This window comes from Zeus faber (genome assembly GCF_960531495.2).
Source record: "Zeus faber genome assembly, chromosome: 21".
NCBI lineage: Eukaryota > Metazoa > Chordata > Actinopteri > Zeiformes > Zeidae > Zeus > Zeus faber.
Window position 1 is genome coordinate 5,492,389 of NC_137208.1, and position 18,494 is coordinate 5,510,882.

At 44.8% G+C, this 18,494-nt stretch overlaps 2 protein-coding genes across 4 annotated transcripts in view; both read right to left on the bottom strand.

Moving 5' to 3' along the window:
* Window positions 1–11: 11 nt before the first annotated feature.
* LOC307246431 (SIN3-HDAC complex-associated factor-like) lies at window positions 12–7,851 on the bottom strand (the record flags this gene model as incomplete). The annotated part of the gene is made up of 8 exons (XM_080022340.1): window positions 12–82; window positions 1,401–1,460; window positions 1,851–1,936; window positions 4,204–4,449; window positions 5,147–5,297; window positions 6,117–6,225; window positions 6,697–6,796; window positions 7,724–7,851. 8 exons carry the CDS (start codon window positions 7,849–7,851, stop codon window positions 12–14), a joined length of 951 nt encoding a protein of 316 aa, XP_079878466.1.
* Window positions 7,852–15,429: 7,578 nt separating this feature from the next.
* The window catches only part of dennd5b (DENN/MADD domain containing 5B), a gene marked incomplete at its 5' end in the record, with an annotated part of 70,987 nt that continues 67,922 nt past the window's right edge, over window positions 15,430–18,494 (bottom strand). For 2 of the 3 annotated variants that reach the window (XM_080022447.1, XM_080022446.1), the window contains one exon: window positions 15,430–17,541. In XM_080022447.1, the coding sequence (XP_079878573.1) occupies window positions 17,358–17,541 (184 nt within the window). In that variant the 3' untranslated portion in view covers window positions 15,430–17,357. The remainder of the gene's footprint in view (window positions 17,542–18,494) is intronic. The other variant, XR_013844701.1, reaches the window with a different exon arrangement.

The following is an 18,494-nucleotide window of genomic DNA, read 5'->3' on the forward strand; positions in this document are numbered from 1 at the left end:
CGGTGGGGCCGTCAGTAGCGGTGGGTGGGGAAGCCGGTGCGGGCGGAGGAAGGATGCTGCAGAGTGGACACTGGGGGGGGTTCTTGGGCGGAGGCCAAACGGGTGACTCTGCATTTTCACATCGGAAGGTCGAGCGGTCCAGGAAACACCCGGAACAACAACAACAACAATGAGGGAAAAAATACATCTAAACAGTCAGAGGCCATGTGCTCTTTCCAGATTAGACTCTGGGGTGTTTATTATTCCTGCCTGTGCGTATTTGGAAGGCTGGAGAGGGATCCATTAAAAAGTGGTGTGTTGACTTATAGCCATTATTGAGATGCAATACAAAAAAATCTAAATAAAAAAATCTTTATAAAAAAAAAAAAAAAAAGAGAATTATTGTCATTTTCACCAGAAACAAGCCGATATCTTACTCCTATTTCTTTGCCCCGAGCCAGTTGCTAAGACAGTCTTTTTGAAATTAAATGATAGATGAAAGCATGGAATACAACACAATAAAAACAAACTCATAAAAGAAGAAATAAATAACTTTGCCTGGGACCCCCTGCAGTTCCCAGTGGGACCACTAGGGGGACGCCAGAGGCAGATAGTGTTGACCATACGTCTGTTTGGGCTCCGCACTGTAAATGCGTCCATCAGTAACCAAACAGTTCATATGATCTGCCTCCATTTCAGAGTATTAATTATTATAATGAATACTTTTATTAATTAGAATAATAACTTACAATAATAATAATAATAATAATAATATTATATTTAAATCAGCTTTTTTCCAAGCACAGACCCTTTCCCAGGTAACAAGGAGTATTTCAACACATCACTATAATATTCGAGTTATCCACCGTTTCTTATCATTTGGTTCTAAATCTTCTTTATGACGTCGCTCACCCATCAACACGTCACAACCCACGAAGTGTGAACGGATGCTGATGGGGAGGCGCGCGTGGACTCCTGAAATGGATGAATTTAGGTAAAAAATAAAGCTTCTGACGACTTGTCCCCATGAGGAAATCACTAGTAATTAAATCTTTAATGACGCTCAGCCGCTTCAGACCAGTTAGTAAGTTACAAAATAAAACAACAAATAATAAATAATAATAATAATAATAATAATTACATATACACGCAACGCATACATATCATCTTTTTTAAATTAAATAATAACAGATTGTGCCATCGCAGGGTTGGTAAAAAAAAAAAAAAAAGAAAAATAGAACAGCAAAATAAAACAAATGAAAGACAAAAATAAAAGCAGTGTTTTGTTGCCGTGGGAGCGGCGGACCCACCTCGTGTCTTCTTCCACTCGCGTGCTGCTTCGGGAGGCGCGTGGCGTCCACACCCACGGAGCGCGCGCACGGAGGTCGGGGCGCCGCGCGCCAAACCTATTTATAGCCTACCTGTCTGCCCCGCCACGCCCACGCCCACGGCCACGCCCACGGCCACGCCCACGGCCACACCTGCTCCGCGGGGTGAGGGAAAGAAGAAAAGGGGGTCAGGGCTATTGTGCATATTTGTCTCTTTTTTTTTTTATTTCATCGGTTACATTCATCAATTCACTTTTATTTATGTATTAATCGTCTTTTATTTATTTTAATTTATTCATCTCTGTTCTAGTCATTGGTTTTTCCAGTTATGTATTGATTTATCAAGTTATTTTAATACTTTTTTTTTTAAAATGTATCTATGTTTAGAAGTATTTTTTATTCCCCCCCAGTAGTGCACACATGGGTCAGATAGGTCAGTTGGAATCACTCCATCCTTGCAATGAACATGGCCACTTGGCACCATCTATTTTTAAACACTGCTCGAGATCATCCTGTGTCGATTCTATTGCAGTGGTTCCCAACATGGGGTTGGGGGACCCACCGGAGGTCCTTCTAGAGGCTCCCCAATAGTCACTGTTTTGAACATAGTTTGACTGTTGTCTGTATACCTGGAGTAACGACGATAAGATTGTTGTTCACAATAAGAAGCAGACATCCAAAGATGGCAAATGACATTTATTGAAGGTTACAAGAAGTTCCAGGTGTGTAGAAAAATACAAACGTTGCTTCTAGAAACAATTAGCAGTGCATCGGCCCCGTGAAATCTGAAAATACTTCTTGTTTTCCGTAAGACCTGAGCGGCCACATGCTCCTCACACTATTATTACAAAAAAAAAAAAAAATCCAAACATATAATACTAAGGACAAATACCTAAGAATATCTGAGTAAATTAAAGTTTTATTCATATATTTACCATTTGTGAAATTAAAAAAAAAGACCTCTTACATACAGTACAATCAACTTCTACTGCGTTAGGTATATGGCAACAAAGTACATCCAGGAGTTCAAGCAAAAACAATTTATATATATATATATATATATATATATATATATATACATATATATACATATATATACATATATATACATATATATACATATATATATATATATATACATTATAGATTACGGTTAATAAATTAAGCATGATCACTCCCGTACTCAAACATAAAACAAAAGGGAAAAGCCAAATGTTGGTATTTTCCAAAATTTCAAAATCTTTTAAAACTGAAATTGATTTAGCAGACAGTTATTAAATCGTGAATGACCCGTAATACATAAAGCTGTAAAATATATTTCTCTCTGGTTGAGAAAGTGATTTATACTTTTAAATCCAGCAGTTTGTTCTAGCAACCTATTAACCTGCGCCCCCCGGTGGCAGGACATGTTTATTATTCTGATTAATATCAGACCGGAACGTTTGTAAACAAACAAAAAAACTACAGTATCGTATCTTCTAACCCTGAAATGTGTATTTAGTCCTCAGAGGTGAGTTCTAAAATGAGTATATACACAAGCTCAAAGTGCTGTTGTCACAGTGATGTACAGAACTACACTGAATATAACACCCCCTGGTAGATTGGTATATAGGAAAAAATAAAAAATAAAAAAATAAATTATATATATGTGTGTGTGTGTGTGTGTGTGTGTGTGTGTGTATGTGTGTATATATGTGTGTAGTCACTTTTAACAAGGCAATACTGAAAAGCAAAGGACTGTGTTGAAAAATGTCCACGCAATTCCCACGCACAACACCCCCGGTTGTGTGCCAGTACGTTTTGGAAGAGAGAAATAAAAAAAAATAAATAAAAACAAACAGGAGGGGCCACAGAATATGGATGAACATTCCTCACACAAAGCCCTGTATTTACAATTTCATGGAAGCTTGGAGCAGAGCGCGCCCGCCGCTGGTCGAAGGCGGAGCCTCGCCATGACAACACTGGAGTATCACCAGCTACAGAGCCCCCAAAAAACAACTAGGAAGGCAGCTTAAAAATATATATATATTAATCATAATAAAAATACGAAGCCGGAAGCAGCAATTCAAAAGTGTGTCTAAACTAGGTATCCCTGCTATGGACGTGGAGAGAAAAGCTTGTGCTGTTGCCACCGTTTGGAAATAATAATAATAAAGAAAAGGATTAACTGAGCTTATAATGGTTCACTTGAGCTTCAAAAACAGCTTCGTCTACACCAGTTCCAAGACCCAGACGCTCTTATTCATTCTATATTTCCCGATTTTTACTTTTTTGTTGTTTTTATTAATTTTCCCTGATGAATTCAACTTCGGGCTTTTATGATGAAATGATAAGTTATTACGCACAAACAGCCACGTTCCAAATTAATTCTAAGCTCTCCGCTCATTTTCATTCTCACAAGCTCAATCCCCCGGACGTCTTTTTGAAGTAATTCGTGCCGTTGGGCCGGTCGAGCCGACAGGGAGAAAGAAAAAAAAAAAAACAACAACAAACAAACGGATTAAACGTCGGCGCGGGCGGAGCAGGGGTTTAAGATGGAGGAACTGGACGGAGGCTGGACGGTCGGGAAGAGCTGGGCGGGGAGGGGAGCGGAGTGGGTGTTTTTGGGGGTGAGGAGTCCCAGAGGCTCCATGCAGCATTTCAAACAAAAGAACAGGAAATATTATTTACAGAAACAACAAACAAAGGAAAAATATATATATATATATATTTCTTTTTTGAATCTCGTCGCAGAGGAACGGAGCGAGAAAAACTCATTAACTTTTAACTTATAACTGTCCGACGTTGGACAAAGGACGTTCTGGGACGACTCAAAGTGACGAGAGAAAAAGGAAAAGAAATCGTTTGCAGCAGCTTTGAGGACGTTTCCCGCCCAGGAAGACCACGTCGCCGTCACCACCGCTCCCCTCCGCCCTCCTCCTCCACCTCCACCCGCTGCTCCACCAGAGGAGGCTGGATGACGCCCTCTCCGTCCCCCTGAGCCGCCTCCTCCTCCTCCTCCTCCTCCTCCTCCTCGATGTCCTCCACCTCTCCGTCCGGCCGCAGCGCCTCCTTCTTGGGGCAGCAGGGTTTGTAGAGGTGCGGGTCGATGATCACTTCCCCGAAGCGTCCCTTGTAGATGATGCCGCAGCAAACCCTCTGCCTGGAGAAACAACAACAACAACAACAACAACAACCACCAGAGGAGGTGTGGTCAGTTACAGCCCGCTGCCCCGCCCACCCCAGGCCACCCCAGGCCACCCCCAGGGCACCCCCAGGCCCGGCCCCGGGAAAAACAGCATTTAACAATATTTATTATACATTTTCGCAGTCGCTTCAGGGGCCAGAATATTCGGTCCTTTAATATCCCGGGGCGAATAAAATAAAAATATTTGGAAAACAATGGTCGGTTCCTAATTTCCCGGGTCCGATCAGGTACGGGTCCAAAATTTTCGGGACTTGTGAAGACCTCTGCGATGGCTGTGTTCACGTTCAAACCGTGAAGACGCGACATGCATCGCTTCATTAAATCCGATTTTGAGAGACGCTGGAAGGTGCAGTTCCCCAATTTCCCAGGAGCTAAGCTAGTTGATCCCCTCTGCAGCCATGCATTGAGCTAACGCCGTTAGCATGCAGCCTGGGAACCATCTTTGCACTGGACACAGGGGAATCAAACTGGCATCCAAGCCATATACAACGATGAAAATTGGGATTCGAGAGATTAAATCTTATCAAAATGGTGCACTCATACTTATCAGATGGAGGGTCCATCAGACTCTGAATGACTCCGAATGGGACCATCGGTCGATCCAGTGAATGAACAACAAACAAAATGGAGGCTCCAACTTCAACAACTTCACCTTTTCCAGTAGGTGAGGTCCAGGAAGGTGAGGGCCGGGGAGTGGGCGGCTCCGGGCGACAGCTCCGCGTCCGAGCCCTCGTCCGATGGGTTGCTGTAGCTCGGGGACTGGGCCGGAGACGCACTGGAGGTGGTGCTGTGGGCGTCCGAGTCTGGGGGACGGGCGGAGGGCGCGGCCAATCAGAACGCTTCGGCCGCAGCGACTCGGTCTGCGGCCAAAAGGCCAAAGCTGGCGCTCAGCGTAAAATTGCGTCTTACACGTCGGTGTTAGAAACAGTTCTGAATGTAGCTGCATTTACAGTAAATCAACCAAGATCTCATTTTCGGGCAAGATGCATCGCTGACATAACCGGGAAATAACTTTAAAGCTGTATTTCCCCAATTTTACAGCAGCGGTTGAACCCCTCTGCAGCCTTATATTGAGTTAACACAGTTAGCATACAGCTTCTCACCATCTCAAAAAATAAATTAATTAATTAAAAAAAATACGGCAGCCTTTTAAACTCCCAAATTTAATTTTCAGCATACATGAAAATAACAATAATAATAATTAATTCAAAGTTTTAATTTGTATCTCGTCATGAAGATGGAAAATGCATCATCTTGATAACTATACTTATTTGTATGCTGGAAGGAGTATTTGCCTCAGATTTCAAAGGAGCTAGGCTAGCTGAACCCATCCGCAGTCTTGCATTGAGCTAACAAAGTTAGCATGCATCCCATCACTATACTCTGTACTGGACACACAGGGATGAGATTGGGATCGACCTTCTCGTCTGAATCTGGGTGGAGACAGATTTCACACATTTCACTGCATATATGTACGAAAGTATGTATATGTAAGTGACGAATACAAATCTTGAATCTTGAATCAGAAAGCCGCAGAGCGACCCCTTAAAACCACCAATTTCATTTCCAGCCAACAACGGAAAACTAAAAACGTGTGGAATTTCAGAGTGAGGGCAGCGTACTGTGTCTCTTGAGGTGGCCGTGCACCCTGCGGACCCGGCTGGGTCGGCTCTTGGTCCTCTGGGTCTTAACCGTGGTCTTCAGGGTGGAGCTGCCTTTGGCGTCCACCACCTGGAAGCACAGCGGAGGAGGAGGAGGTTTCACACCCGGACGGCTCCATCCTTCTACACTTTGATTGCTGAGCGTCACTTTGGATCCAGAAATGATCTCACGTGATGGGAATTAGTTTTTGGGTTTTTTTGGCCTCTGGTCTGTGAAGCATTTTCTAACGGTTCTTTGGAAAAGTGTTGAGTAAAGTTTTATCAACTTCACTGGCATAGATGTATGACCGTATGTATATGTACGTGACAAATAATCTCTTGGGCTTGATTTTGAAGAATTGTTCCAAAAAAGTAAATTAAAAAAAAATTAAAAAAAAGTATAAATATAGTATATATATATATATATATAAAAGAAATTGTGTACACACACACACACACACACACACACACACACACACACACACACACACACACACACACACACACACACACACACACACACACACACACACACACACACACACACACACACACTTCTTACGTGATTCCAGTTCTTCTTGGAACCCGCTGGAAGTTTTTTCCAGCGCTTCACCAGGAGGACGCAGGCGTTGCAGATGTCTCCACAGCGCACCTCGCCCAGCCTGCACGTGTCCGGTGAAACAGAAAATTACAATTAAAAGGAGTCATAAATTATAAATAAAAGTTAAACACCAAGACTGTATCTTAAAAAAAACAACAACACAAATAAAACTCTATCTCGAGCTAGGAACACAGGGTTTACCTCTAAAAACAAACGGATCCTCCACTGCAATAAACTGAGCCAAATTCAAAAGAAATAAAAATAAATAAAGTTAAAAAAAAGTTATTTTGGGATTCTGCCAATCTGTGCATAACAGTCATTTAATGAGCCAAGCTCCAAAAAGGACAGTTTTCTATCTGTGAAGCATCACGGTGTTTTCCTGATCAACAAACAACACAAATCTTCAAACGATCCCATTTTTTTTGGGGGGGGGGGGGGGGGGCGCAAAGAGACAAGACGGCTCTAAATAAACATCCACGTGCAGGGTGACGTCCAACCACCGCCTCCCGTGATGACTCACTGTCCCCGTTACCGTAGCAACCGAGAGGCCGAGCGGACCGACACCGACCACCGCATTTAAAACACAAGTTAACGACACCCATCCCAGCGACCCTGCGCCGGCTCCTTCCACCACTTCTTCAAATGTCAACGAGGGATCGTTATTATTGGATGTAGACCCGTACGAAGTGATGGAGAAGTGGCCCCCAAAACCCCCCAACAAAAAAAAGCAGCTCATTTTCAACGGATTCCCCGGTTCCTCGGGGGGACAAACGAGCCTTTTCCGGCATCTCCCCCAGACTCGGACTCAGTTCGACGCCCGATTTCACCCCGGTGCAGGCAGCTCCGGTCCGCAGCCCCGACCGTCGTCTCGGCGCCCGGCTGCAGATGCACCCCCCCCCGCCCGACACCCGAACCCTAAAAAAAAACAAAAACACACAGCCGGAGTGTCCCTCCGTTGCCAAGGGAACAGCAGAGTTTTTCGACTGACCCGAAGCAGCTGCGGAAGTCGCGCTCGTAGCGTCCGCTGTCGGTGAAGCGGGAGCTGGACGACTTGGCTCTGCAGATGCAGCAGCCGTCGTTGCTCCGGTACATCTTCGGCTTGTGGAAGCCAAACATCTGCGGCGGGGGGGGGGGGGGGGGGGGGGCACAGCGGGGGAGGGGGCAGGTCACTCAAATGAACGCAAAAATCATAATGATTATATATGGATAACAAGAAATAAATAATATACAGAAAGGCCACACGTCACAGGGGGGTGTAACGTCTCGCTCCACTGCGCCGGGTCAGCGGGGAACGTGAGGGCTCGCGTCGACGCTTGGAGGTCCCGTCAGACGAACGACCGCCGCAGGAACGTCCTGCGCCCCCCCCCCTTTCCCACGTTTCAGCTTTTTCCCGACGCAACCGAACGGCAGCGACGCCTTTCGCAAATGGCGACCGGAGTCCATAGCAACCGCCAAACTGTCAAACAAGCTGTTTGAACACGATAGAGCAAAGAAACGACGCAGCTCCACGGCCAAGACGCGAACACGCCGCAAAAAGAGAGAGTTGCAAAAGAAGAGTTTAAGTGGTCCACATGTTTGTCCACATGTTTGTCCACATGTTTGTCCACATGTTTGTCCACATGTTTGTCCACATGTTTGTCCACATGTTTGTCCACATGTTTGTCCACATGTTTGTCGTCCCAACTCTTCATTTTCAATCTCATCATTATTGTTTGGTCGGGACCGCGCCCTAACATGCCAACACCAACTGTCACGCCGGTCCGGGTCCGACGTGAGAACAGAGCCGGGTTCTACCGAAGCAACTCGACGTCATCGAGCTCCGCAGGAAACCTATGATGTCATGATTTCATTTTGATTTTGTGATTTTATTTCCAGATCACGTCCTGTTCAGGTTAGGGTTCATTGTTTAATCACTTTAACGCTATTGTCCATTTGTTCTAAACACTACAGTTCCCTCGGATGAATAAAGTATAATAATAATTATAATAATGTATTCATCCATCAACACCTCGTCGATATTTAAGTCATTCTCCTTAGACCTCCTGGTGGAGGAGGGAGGGGTGGGGATGGATGAAGGGTAGGATGGAGGGATGGATGGGTAGGATGGATGGGTGGGGTACATGAGGGGGTCGCCAAGGGCCCCAGGGGCCGTCCCAAAAGCGTCACATCCCGGCGGAGCGCCAGGATGTGATTACGTAACAGTGGCGCTGAGGCAGCTGGAGCCACGTGCTCACATTCCAGGGGACGCACGAGGCATCCGCCAAAAAAAATGTTTTTTTTGTTTTTTTTTTAATCGAGTGCAGAAACATGCAAAGACCAAATATTTGCAATTCAAAACTATAAAATTCTCTCAAGAGCGAATTTCATTATTATGCTACAAAGCACTTCCTATATGATGCATCGATTCGATCAAGCTGATCCATCTTATCGCTGACGTAGATTTTTGATGGAGATTTATTATTATTATTATTATTATGATTTTTTTGAATACACAGTCCGGCGGTGACGTGCTGCGCATCTGTATTATTTTGATTTAAGTCGAGTTGTTTAACGTGAATAAAACATTAAAAAAGTCATGAATTTTAATCCTGACTGATAAATAAATATCAACTCAACGATCGTATTAGTACAAAAATTAAGAGAAAAAAGTAAAAAAATAAAATAAAAATAAAATAGTAAAGTGTGCGCTTTAAGTGACCCGGAGATTAGCGCCCAAACCCTCGTTAGAATTAAAAGGAAATAAATAAAAAAAAGGTGAAAATGCGACCGAGGGGGTTAGTGACGCAGAAACACACCCACCACGACCACACCGACTTCACCTGGGCTAGGATGGGAAATAATAATAATAATAAAAAAAATAGAATAATAATGAAAGATATAATAAGCACAGCAAAATATAAAAACGATAAATATAACAATAATAAAAGCATCATAATAGCAGACAAAATGAAACAAGCAATTCTAACTGAACCGTGTTCGACGTGCGTGTCAACGTCGGATCGAGGACGTCGTCCACCGGCGGCTGACGCGTTTCCTGCTCGTGCATTAAAACCCAACCTGGAGCACGACGCTGCGCTCGCGCTGTGTCGTTTAACGTGACGGCGGAACGGCGGCATCCCGCGGGGGAGGGGTGCTCTGCAGCGGCGTCCCGGCAGCCCCGACCGGGCCCCGGGGCCGGACCGGTGACCAGCACCAGTCCGGAGGTTGTTTCTGACCCGTGGGTGAAGTGGGGCCGTGTTCCCTCCAGACGTCGTCCGTCCACAACTTCGCCGCCGCCGCCGCCGCCGCCGCCGCCGCCTCCTCCTCGGACGGACTGACGCGCAAGTTTCCCCCTCGAGCAGCAAAGAACCAGCGCGAGAAAAGTGCACTTACCCTCCAGCAGACCCGGGTGCGGGCGTTCACCGGGCGTTCACCGGGCGTTCACCGCGCGTTCACCGGGCGTTCACCGGGCGTTCACCGGGCGTTCACCGCGCGTTCACCGGGCGTTCACCGGGCGTTCACCGCGCGTTCACCGGGCGTTCACCGGGCGTTCACCGGGCGTTCACCGCGCGTTCACCGGGCGTTCACCGGGCGTTCACCGGGCGTTCACCGCGCGTTCACCGGGCGTTCACCGGGCGTTCACCGGGCGTTCACCGCGCGTTCACCGGGCGTTCACCGGGCGTTCACCGCGCGTTCACCGGGCGTTCACCGGCGCGTCGACCGCGCGTCCACCGGCCGTTCACCGCACGAGCCGCGTCGTTGCCGCCGTCGGGCGAGCGGAGTGCGGCCGTAGTAGAACCGTCTGCGCATGCGCACTGCGCGGCCCCGCTCGCCTCCATTTTCCACAATCGGAGGCGATTTGCACGCGGCCGTGACGTCGGCACCCCGCCGTGCCCATAGATGGGGGGAAGATTACGCGGGAAACCAGACAGGGGGCGGTACCAACCGGTTGCTACGGTGACGGTCGAAGTGCGCAGGAGCCACCGCACGGTGGCGCTGTTCACGTTTTGGAAGCTGAATTATTACCATTAAGCTTATTGTTATGATGAGGATTATACAGTATCAAAAAATATAATAATGATATAACACATGAGAATCATATTAATGAATTATTTCATTGGTAGATTAAAGTTTTTATTGTTATTATTATTATTCAGATTTAAGAGGTTATTTGTCACATACATATACATACGGTCTTACATATATGCAGTGAAATGTCATGACAGCCGGTGATTACGCACAATAAGCTTTAAAAATACTAAAAATACAAAAATGTGTGTAACCGACACGATGATTATACAATATAAAAAATATATAATGATATAACTGAGAATCATATTATTATTATTATACTAATACATAAATATATACAAATATATAATAATTATATAACTATATTAAAATGATATCATGATAAATATAATTATATAATGATTATATAACTATACAATAATGATCATGTTATTATTTGTATTATTAATAATCTAAAGAAACCAGCAAGAAGGACATTTATATTTTTCTGTTATTGCTTTGTTGCCCTTGTTTAGGGGTTTATTGTTATTTTTTCGGGTTTATTGTTTGTCCATTTTTCTTCCTACTTTTATTATAGTTTATTTTGATGCGCGTTGCTGTAACGCTGCACATTACACATGTTTAATTCAATGTTTAATGTGTATGACATTATATTCACTTTTTGAACACATTGAAAACAACAGTCAGATCTGTCACCAAGGACTAGAAACAGAAGCTACTGCAAACATAATGTAATAGATAATAATAATAATAATAATAATAATAATAATAATAAACTTTAATCTATTACACTATTGTGGAATATTTAAATGTAGAGTGAAATAAATACCAACTTATGCAACCAGTGTGGGTGGTTAGGGAATAATAAAATGATGAAAATGAAGAAAACCAACAAGCTAGATTATTAATATTTTGAAAGTGTGGAAACTTTTAAAATTGTATTGGGGGGAAAAAACCCAAATCTTCTACTCGGGTGAGGGGGTGGGGCAGAGTTTCTTATCTGCACTAAATCGATTATTGATTATATAACTATGAGGACAGACAGGCATAATGATTATCCCTGGGTTCACATGACTCCAGAGAAATGTACACACACACACACACACACACACACGTGGACACATACAGACACACGTATGCACAGACACTCACACACACACACACGCACGGCCGTTTCTGGCTATGTGCGGACTATATGGTTGCATAGGGCCCCTAAACAACCTTTTGCATAGGGCCCCCAAAAAGCTGGAAACGGCCCTGCACACACACGCAAACACACACGCACACAAAAACACACGCGCGCGCGCGCACACACACACACACACACACACACACACACACAAACACACAAATACACACACACACAGCACACAAAAAAACACAAATACACACGCACACACAAAAAACACGCACAACCCACACGCACGCACACACACAAACTCTTCAATGCGCTGGATGTTTTTAATGAAATACGCATCACATCATAAACATCAGAACAAAACAAGTTTTTCTACAGCGACAAAAAACAACAACCTCAAATGTATTCTTCTGGGGGGTTTCACAGGCTTTTTACGACTTTAAATATCCACAGGAAAAATCCCAAATCCTTCATCTGCATCTGAGCGCTGTGGGACACGGGTTCACCGCCAGGCGGCGCCACCGAGCACAGACCCTCAGCTGGCTCACACCGACCACCTCAAAACGGCCACTCCAGCGACGGCGTCCGGTCCCATTTTCAGAGGCGAGCCACGCCACTCTAACTCCGAGAGCAGGAAATAGCAATTATTATTATTATTATTATTATTATTATTATTATTATTGAATTCAGTTAAGTTTGACTCAATTTGGGTGTGAAAGCACCAGGGGTCTGAAACCCCGTTCTGCCGTAGCTTATTTCCTCTCCGTTTCAGGACGCCATTTGGGCTTTGAGGACCATCACAGGATCATGTTTCCACATCTCATCTGAAGGCAAGAGGAGAACGTGAACACTACGCCAGCCTCTCCGCTGAAGGACGTCCTCGCGTAGGCATCGCGTGGAGAACAAACGGCCCCCAAACGAGGGTCCAAAATGGCCGCCGGACTCCGGCGCCGCCGGGGTCCGCGGGAAGAAAGGGAACGGGCGGTAAGGGTCGTGAAACCCCAGGAGGACGTTTCCTAACCCTCCCTGACCGGCCACTGATATTAAAATTATAATTTATCCCCCCCATCATTTCCGACGGGTAGGTAGCTAGCTAACTAGCTAACTAGCGAGCGCCTGAGCAAACTGACCCAAACAATCGATTGCCGACAGCGATTTAGAATTCGCAAAAAGTCGAGAGGATTTCGGAAAACAAAACGTGATCGGGGGCAAGACAAAAACAAAAACAAAAGAAAACATTAACAAATGGAGGATTTGTTTGTGTAATAGCAAAACGTTGAGCCCTAAGGTAAGGTGGGACGAGCACTGAGGCCCCAGAATGGCTCTTTTCACGAAGACAGGAAGGTTCTCTTCCACAGGAAGTGCTTCCACAGGCTTCTTCCGTTAAACCTTAAAAACACCTTTCTCAACCTTTACACCACTGATTAAAAAAACCAAATAAACAAATAAATACTGCAGTTTAAAGAAACTAAGGCCCTGTTTACGCCCGGCACTCACATGCGTCTCGGCCGATCCGATCCCAAGTGGACAGCTCTAAGTCTGTCTATTTGCACCCGGCATTAACATGCGTCTCGGGTGATCCGATCCCAAGTGGACAGCTCTAAGTCTGTCTGTTTACACCCGGCACTAACATACGTCTTGGGTGATCCGATCCCATGTGGACAGCTCTAGTTCAGTCTATTTACACCCGGCCTTAACATGCGTCTTGAGTGATCCATTCCAAAGTGGACAGCTCTAAGTCTGTCTGTTTACGCCCGGCACCAACATGCGTCTCAGGTGATCCGATCAGAAGTGGACAGCTCTAATTCCATCTATTTACGCCCGGCATTAACATGCGTCTCGGGTGATCCGATCCCAAGTGGACAGCTCTAAGTCCGTCCGTTCACACCCGGCATTCCAGTGCGTCTCGGTAACCACTTGTGATGGGATCTCACTTCCTGCTCCCATCTCATCCCGGTTGCACCACTCTTACTCACTGTACACCGACCGGCGTGGCCAGCTCCTCCCTCTCCCGTCTGCAGCTCGCCCAGAACGCCGCCGCTAGACTCGTGACCGACACCCGTCGGCGGGACCACATCGCCCCCACCTCCGCTCCGGCCATTTTAAAGTTTCATTATTTGTTTTGGAAGCGCCGAACGGACTGGCACCGCCTTGCATCTCGCTTCTTACTGCCCCCGCCCACCCGGTCGACGGCGCCCTTTCCCCCGCTGCTGCCCCCGAAGCTGTGGAATAGGCCGCCCTTCCCGGTGAGTTCTGCGGCGTCTTCGGACACGTTTAAATCCAGACTGAAAGCCTCCACTTCTCCCTGGCCTTTGAATCTCCTTAAAAATGGATCGAGGTTTCACGCACGTCCTCTTATCGTGCACCGTCTCCGCTGGCGACGACCAGATGCCGGGACCTTGGCGCGACGGGCAAAATCAAAACAATAGACTAAAATGTTGGTGCCGTGTGTGCTGTACGCAGCGCAGGCTTCAGGCTGAGCACGTTTATTTACTTTCCTGACTTTCCCTTTGGACAATTGAAAACACGAACATAACTCAGAATTAGGGTGGAGTTTTTTTTCCTCCTCTGGACGGCGGTGCACTGAGGACAGTGGAGAGGGGTCCACTGCACTGGCTAGACAGAGGTGTGGACAGAGGTCTTTATTTTTGTTTTGTTTCCTACAAAAAAATTGTAAACACCGCCGAGTAAAGGGACTATGCCGATCAATGCTTAATGGAGAGGGAGCGATCTCTGGTCCAACGTCCACTGTTGCGGTTCCAGTGTCTCCGGCCAAAACAAATAAAAACAGTGTTTATATATCTTTTTTTTTTTTTTTTCCCCCCATTTGTTTCCTACTTGTATGAAACTTTTTTTTGACACCACTGAGTTAAGGGACTGGGCTGATCACTGCGTAATGGAGAGGGAGCAATCTCTGGTCCACCGTCCACTGTTGCCGTTCCCGTGTGTCCGGCCAAAACAAATAAAAACAGTGTTTTTATTTCACATGTAATTTTTTTTTTCATTTATTTCCTACTTGTATGAAACCATTTTTTTTTTTTTAATAACTGTGTTAAGGGACTGTCCCAATCACTGCTTAATTGAGGGGGAGCGATCTCCGGTCCACTGTTTCAGTTCCCATGTCTCCGGCCAAAACAAATAAAAACAGTCTTTTTTATTTTAGATGTATTTTTTTTCCCCGTTTGTTTCCTACTCGTATGGAACATTTTAATATATTTTTTTAAACACAACTGAGTAAATGGACTGTCCCGATCACTGCGTAACGGAAAGACCAAAACAAAAACCGTGTCCCGTGCCGCATCAAGCACGTCTCCCCCTTGCTATGGGACTCAGTTCGGTAAAAACTGGATGTTTTCGTGTGAACACTTTACTTGTAAATAATAAATCCTGCACTTCTGCAACGGGGATCCTTCAACGTGGCCCAGGGCACATTCGCGTACACACTGCGAAAACAATGTGGCCGTATGCGGCCCAGGCCACCTCCCGATGTGGTCTGGGCGATGGGATCTCAATGCGTCCTGGGTGCTTTCACACCCGTACGTCGCTGTCCACTTGTGATGGGATCGCCCCGGACGCACGTTGACGCCGCGTGCGACCGGCGTGAAAGAACCGGGGAGATGTCCAGCGTGTTCTTCTTTTCCCCCTCATTCCCTCCCCCGTTGGTCTGGACGTTGGCGCTAAAGCTTCAGTTGGGATGGGAATCTGCTTTAGGAACACATGCACTATGAAGTCGATTATTTACACTTTTCAAATTTCACATCTTTAATTCTTCCATTTTTTAAGGGATTACTTCTCACTTTTCACACTCGAGGGTGTTACAGCAGAGCACTCAGATTTGGGAAGGGGGTAATGTGTTCACTGTGCAAATAAAAAATAATAATAAACACACACAGAAACATAGTGAACCGGTGGCAAAAAGGTGCATTTCCAAACAATTCCTTGAAATTGAACTCTTAAAGACGGACCAAAATCATAAATCAGGCATAATAAATCAGACTTTTAACTATCCTCTTTTTTTTTATTTTGATAAAATGACTATTATTATGTTTGCTATACACTGTAGAACACTTAGATCAGAATCATTGGTTCCACTTGAAAATATTAATTATAATAAATAATAAGTATTACTTAAAATGTATTCTTAGTTTCCCCAATTGTATGCCGAAGAAACAAAAACAAATAAGGGTTGGCAAAATGAGAGCACGTTTTAAAAGTGGAAACCCAAAGTGGGCGCGGCTTACCAGTGTGATGCTGTGATCTGATTGGCTGTGCGTATGTAAATGACGATCGCGTGATGGTCTGACGGCGGCGCGAGAATCAGAACCAAAAAGAAACACGGATCGTCGTTCGCAGCGACCAGGGGCGCGCTGAAAAATAAAATTTGAATTTGAATTTCTACCCTTCATAAATCAGTTAAAAAAATAATAATAACGACAGACAGATCAAAACGCATGATGGGTAAAGTTAAAAGTGACGGTAGTGAAATATCGCCGTTTCAATTTCGGTCCGGCTTTAAGAGAGAGAGAGAGAGAGAGAGAGAGAGATGAAATCCCTTACACAAAAACCAACAATCATGACCAAAACAAGTCATGGAAATTAAAAAAATAAACATACACCGTGTTTATTACTGGACTGACTGACTGAGATCGTCACTTTCATTCACTTTTTAAGTTCCCGTCCCGTCCCACTTTATATTCCAGTGCTTGCACTGAGAAGTCAACGTTGGCAAACCGTTAGAAAACATTTGACGCACGCAGGCGCGCGCGCACACACACACACACACAGCTGCATTTACAGGTTTGTGCAGTCGAAAAACAGAAATCAGTAGATGCCCAGAATATATGCAATCCTGGGAAAATGGAAAGAAAACAAAAATGACATAAACAAACAAGGGGCTTTCTCTCATACAACCGTCTTGCAATTCGCACACACACACACACACACACACACACACACACACACACACACACACACACACACACACACACACACAAGTCCATCCAATCAGACGCAGCAGTTTATAGCAGAATAAAAACATCCAGCAGAGGGCGCCAGTCACTTAAAGACAAGCATCCGTCCATGGCTCCAGTGTCCAGTATCTCCATCGTCCTCACGTTGTACTTGACGTTTAAATACAGAAAGGCCAGCGGGCTCCACCCGTCTCCATCACCTGCGCTGGGCTCTTTTCCTTTTCGGCCCATAGGCATGCACGCTAACTGCTAATGCTAACCTGGGGATGGCGGGGGAAGGGCCAGCTACGGGGAAACGTCCGCTGTCGAGCGATCGACGGCAGGAGTTTAAAAAGGAAAGAGTAATAATACTGCATCCATCCAGACTCGTCGGCGAGCGAGTGAACGGTGCGGGCGCCGTGGTCGCCGAGCGGCTTCACACGCGCTCGTCGCGTGTCTGATCCCGGAACCAATCGGAGAAACTGGAAGTTCGGAAGGGGGGGGGTGGGGGGAGGGTGCAGGGGTTAAAGGTCAACGCCCTTGACCAGCGAGGTGTCCAGGGTGATGGGGAAGTCGTGCAGCGCCTCCAGGAGGCCGATGAGGGTGTTGACGGCGGCGCGGTCCCGGAGCAGCGCCCAATCCTCGTACATCCGGAGGAGGACGGGGCAGTCGGCCAGCAGGGGGAGCCACTGGGGCAGGAGGCGGTCTCTGGGAAACACAAGATACAACGCAACGTTGGTGATGATGTTACAATACGATTATTTTATTAATCATAGTTGATTATATTTGATGTATTGTCATTGGTTATATTAATATTAATTATTATTATTAGTATTTATTACATTAAATATGTATTATTAGGGCTAAACGATATGGCCAAAAATGTTATCACAATGTTTTTTTTTTTTAAATATTGGATAACGATATATATTGAATAATACAGTTATACAATATAATAATACATAACAATTTACAGTTTTAAGTGTATTCTCATGCCCTTACATTTAACACGATATAAAAAAAATGTAAACAAAAAAGAGAAATATATATATTTTTTATAATAATGATAATAAAAAATAAAATTAAAATAAATAATATAAATATATATTATAATCATAATTGTCTTATGAACAGTCGGAAGCTCCAGAATCTGCGCTCTGTGATTCTATGCGGGGACGTGGAGCCGACCGAGGGACTTTCTCCGACCGGACGTCACTGAAATTCGCGGATTCTTCGCAGGTAGAGAAAAACAAATTCTCTATCGAACTGTATCAAAAATAAATCTCATAAACTGATCGTCCTTATCGTGGAAGATTTTATCGTGAAAATGATCAAGATCGTTTCATCCCCCAGCCCTATGTATTATTATGATTTTTAGTATGATCATTATTATCACTTAGCACTTATCAAAACAGAGGTTACAAAGCGATTCGCAGATTTAAGACACAAATAAAAGAGAATTGTGTAAAACAAAATAGAATAATTAAAATAAAAAATTAATTAATTTGTAAAGTTAGAAAAATAACAATAACAACGTAATTTAAAACCCAACTGAGTACAGAAAATTACAGTGAAATTACCAAAATAAGTATATTGACAAATTATAAATAATACATTAAAAAGAAGTAGCACACCCAGCCGGTCATTATCAGGTAAACAAC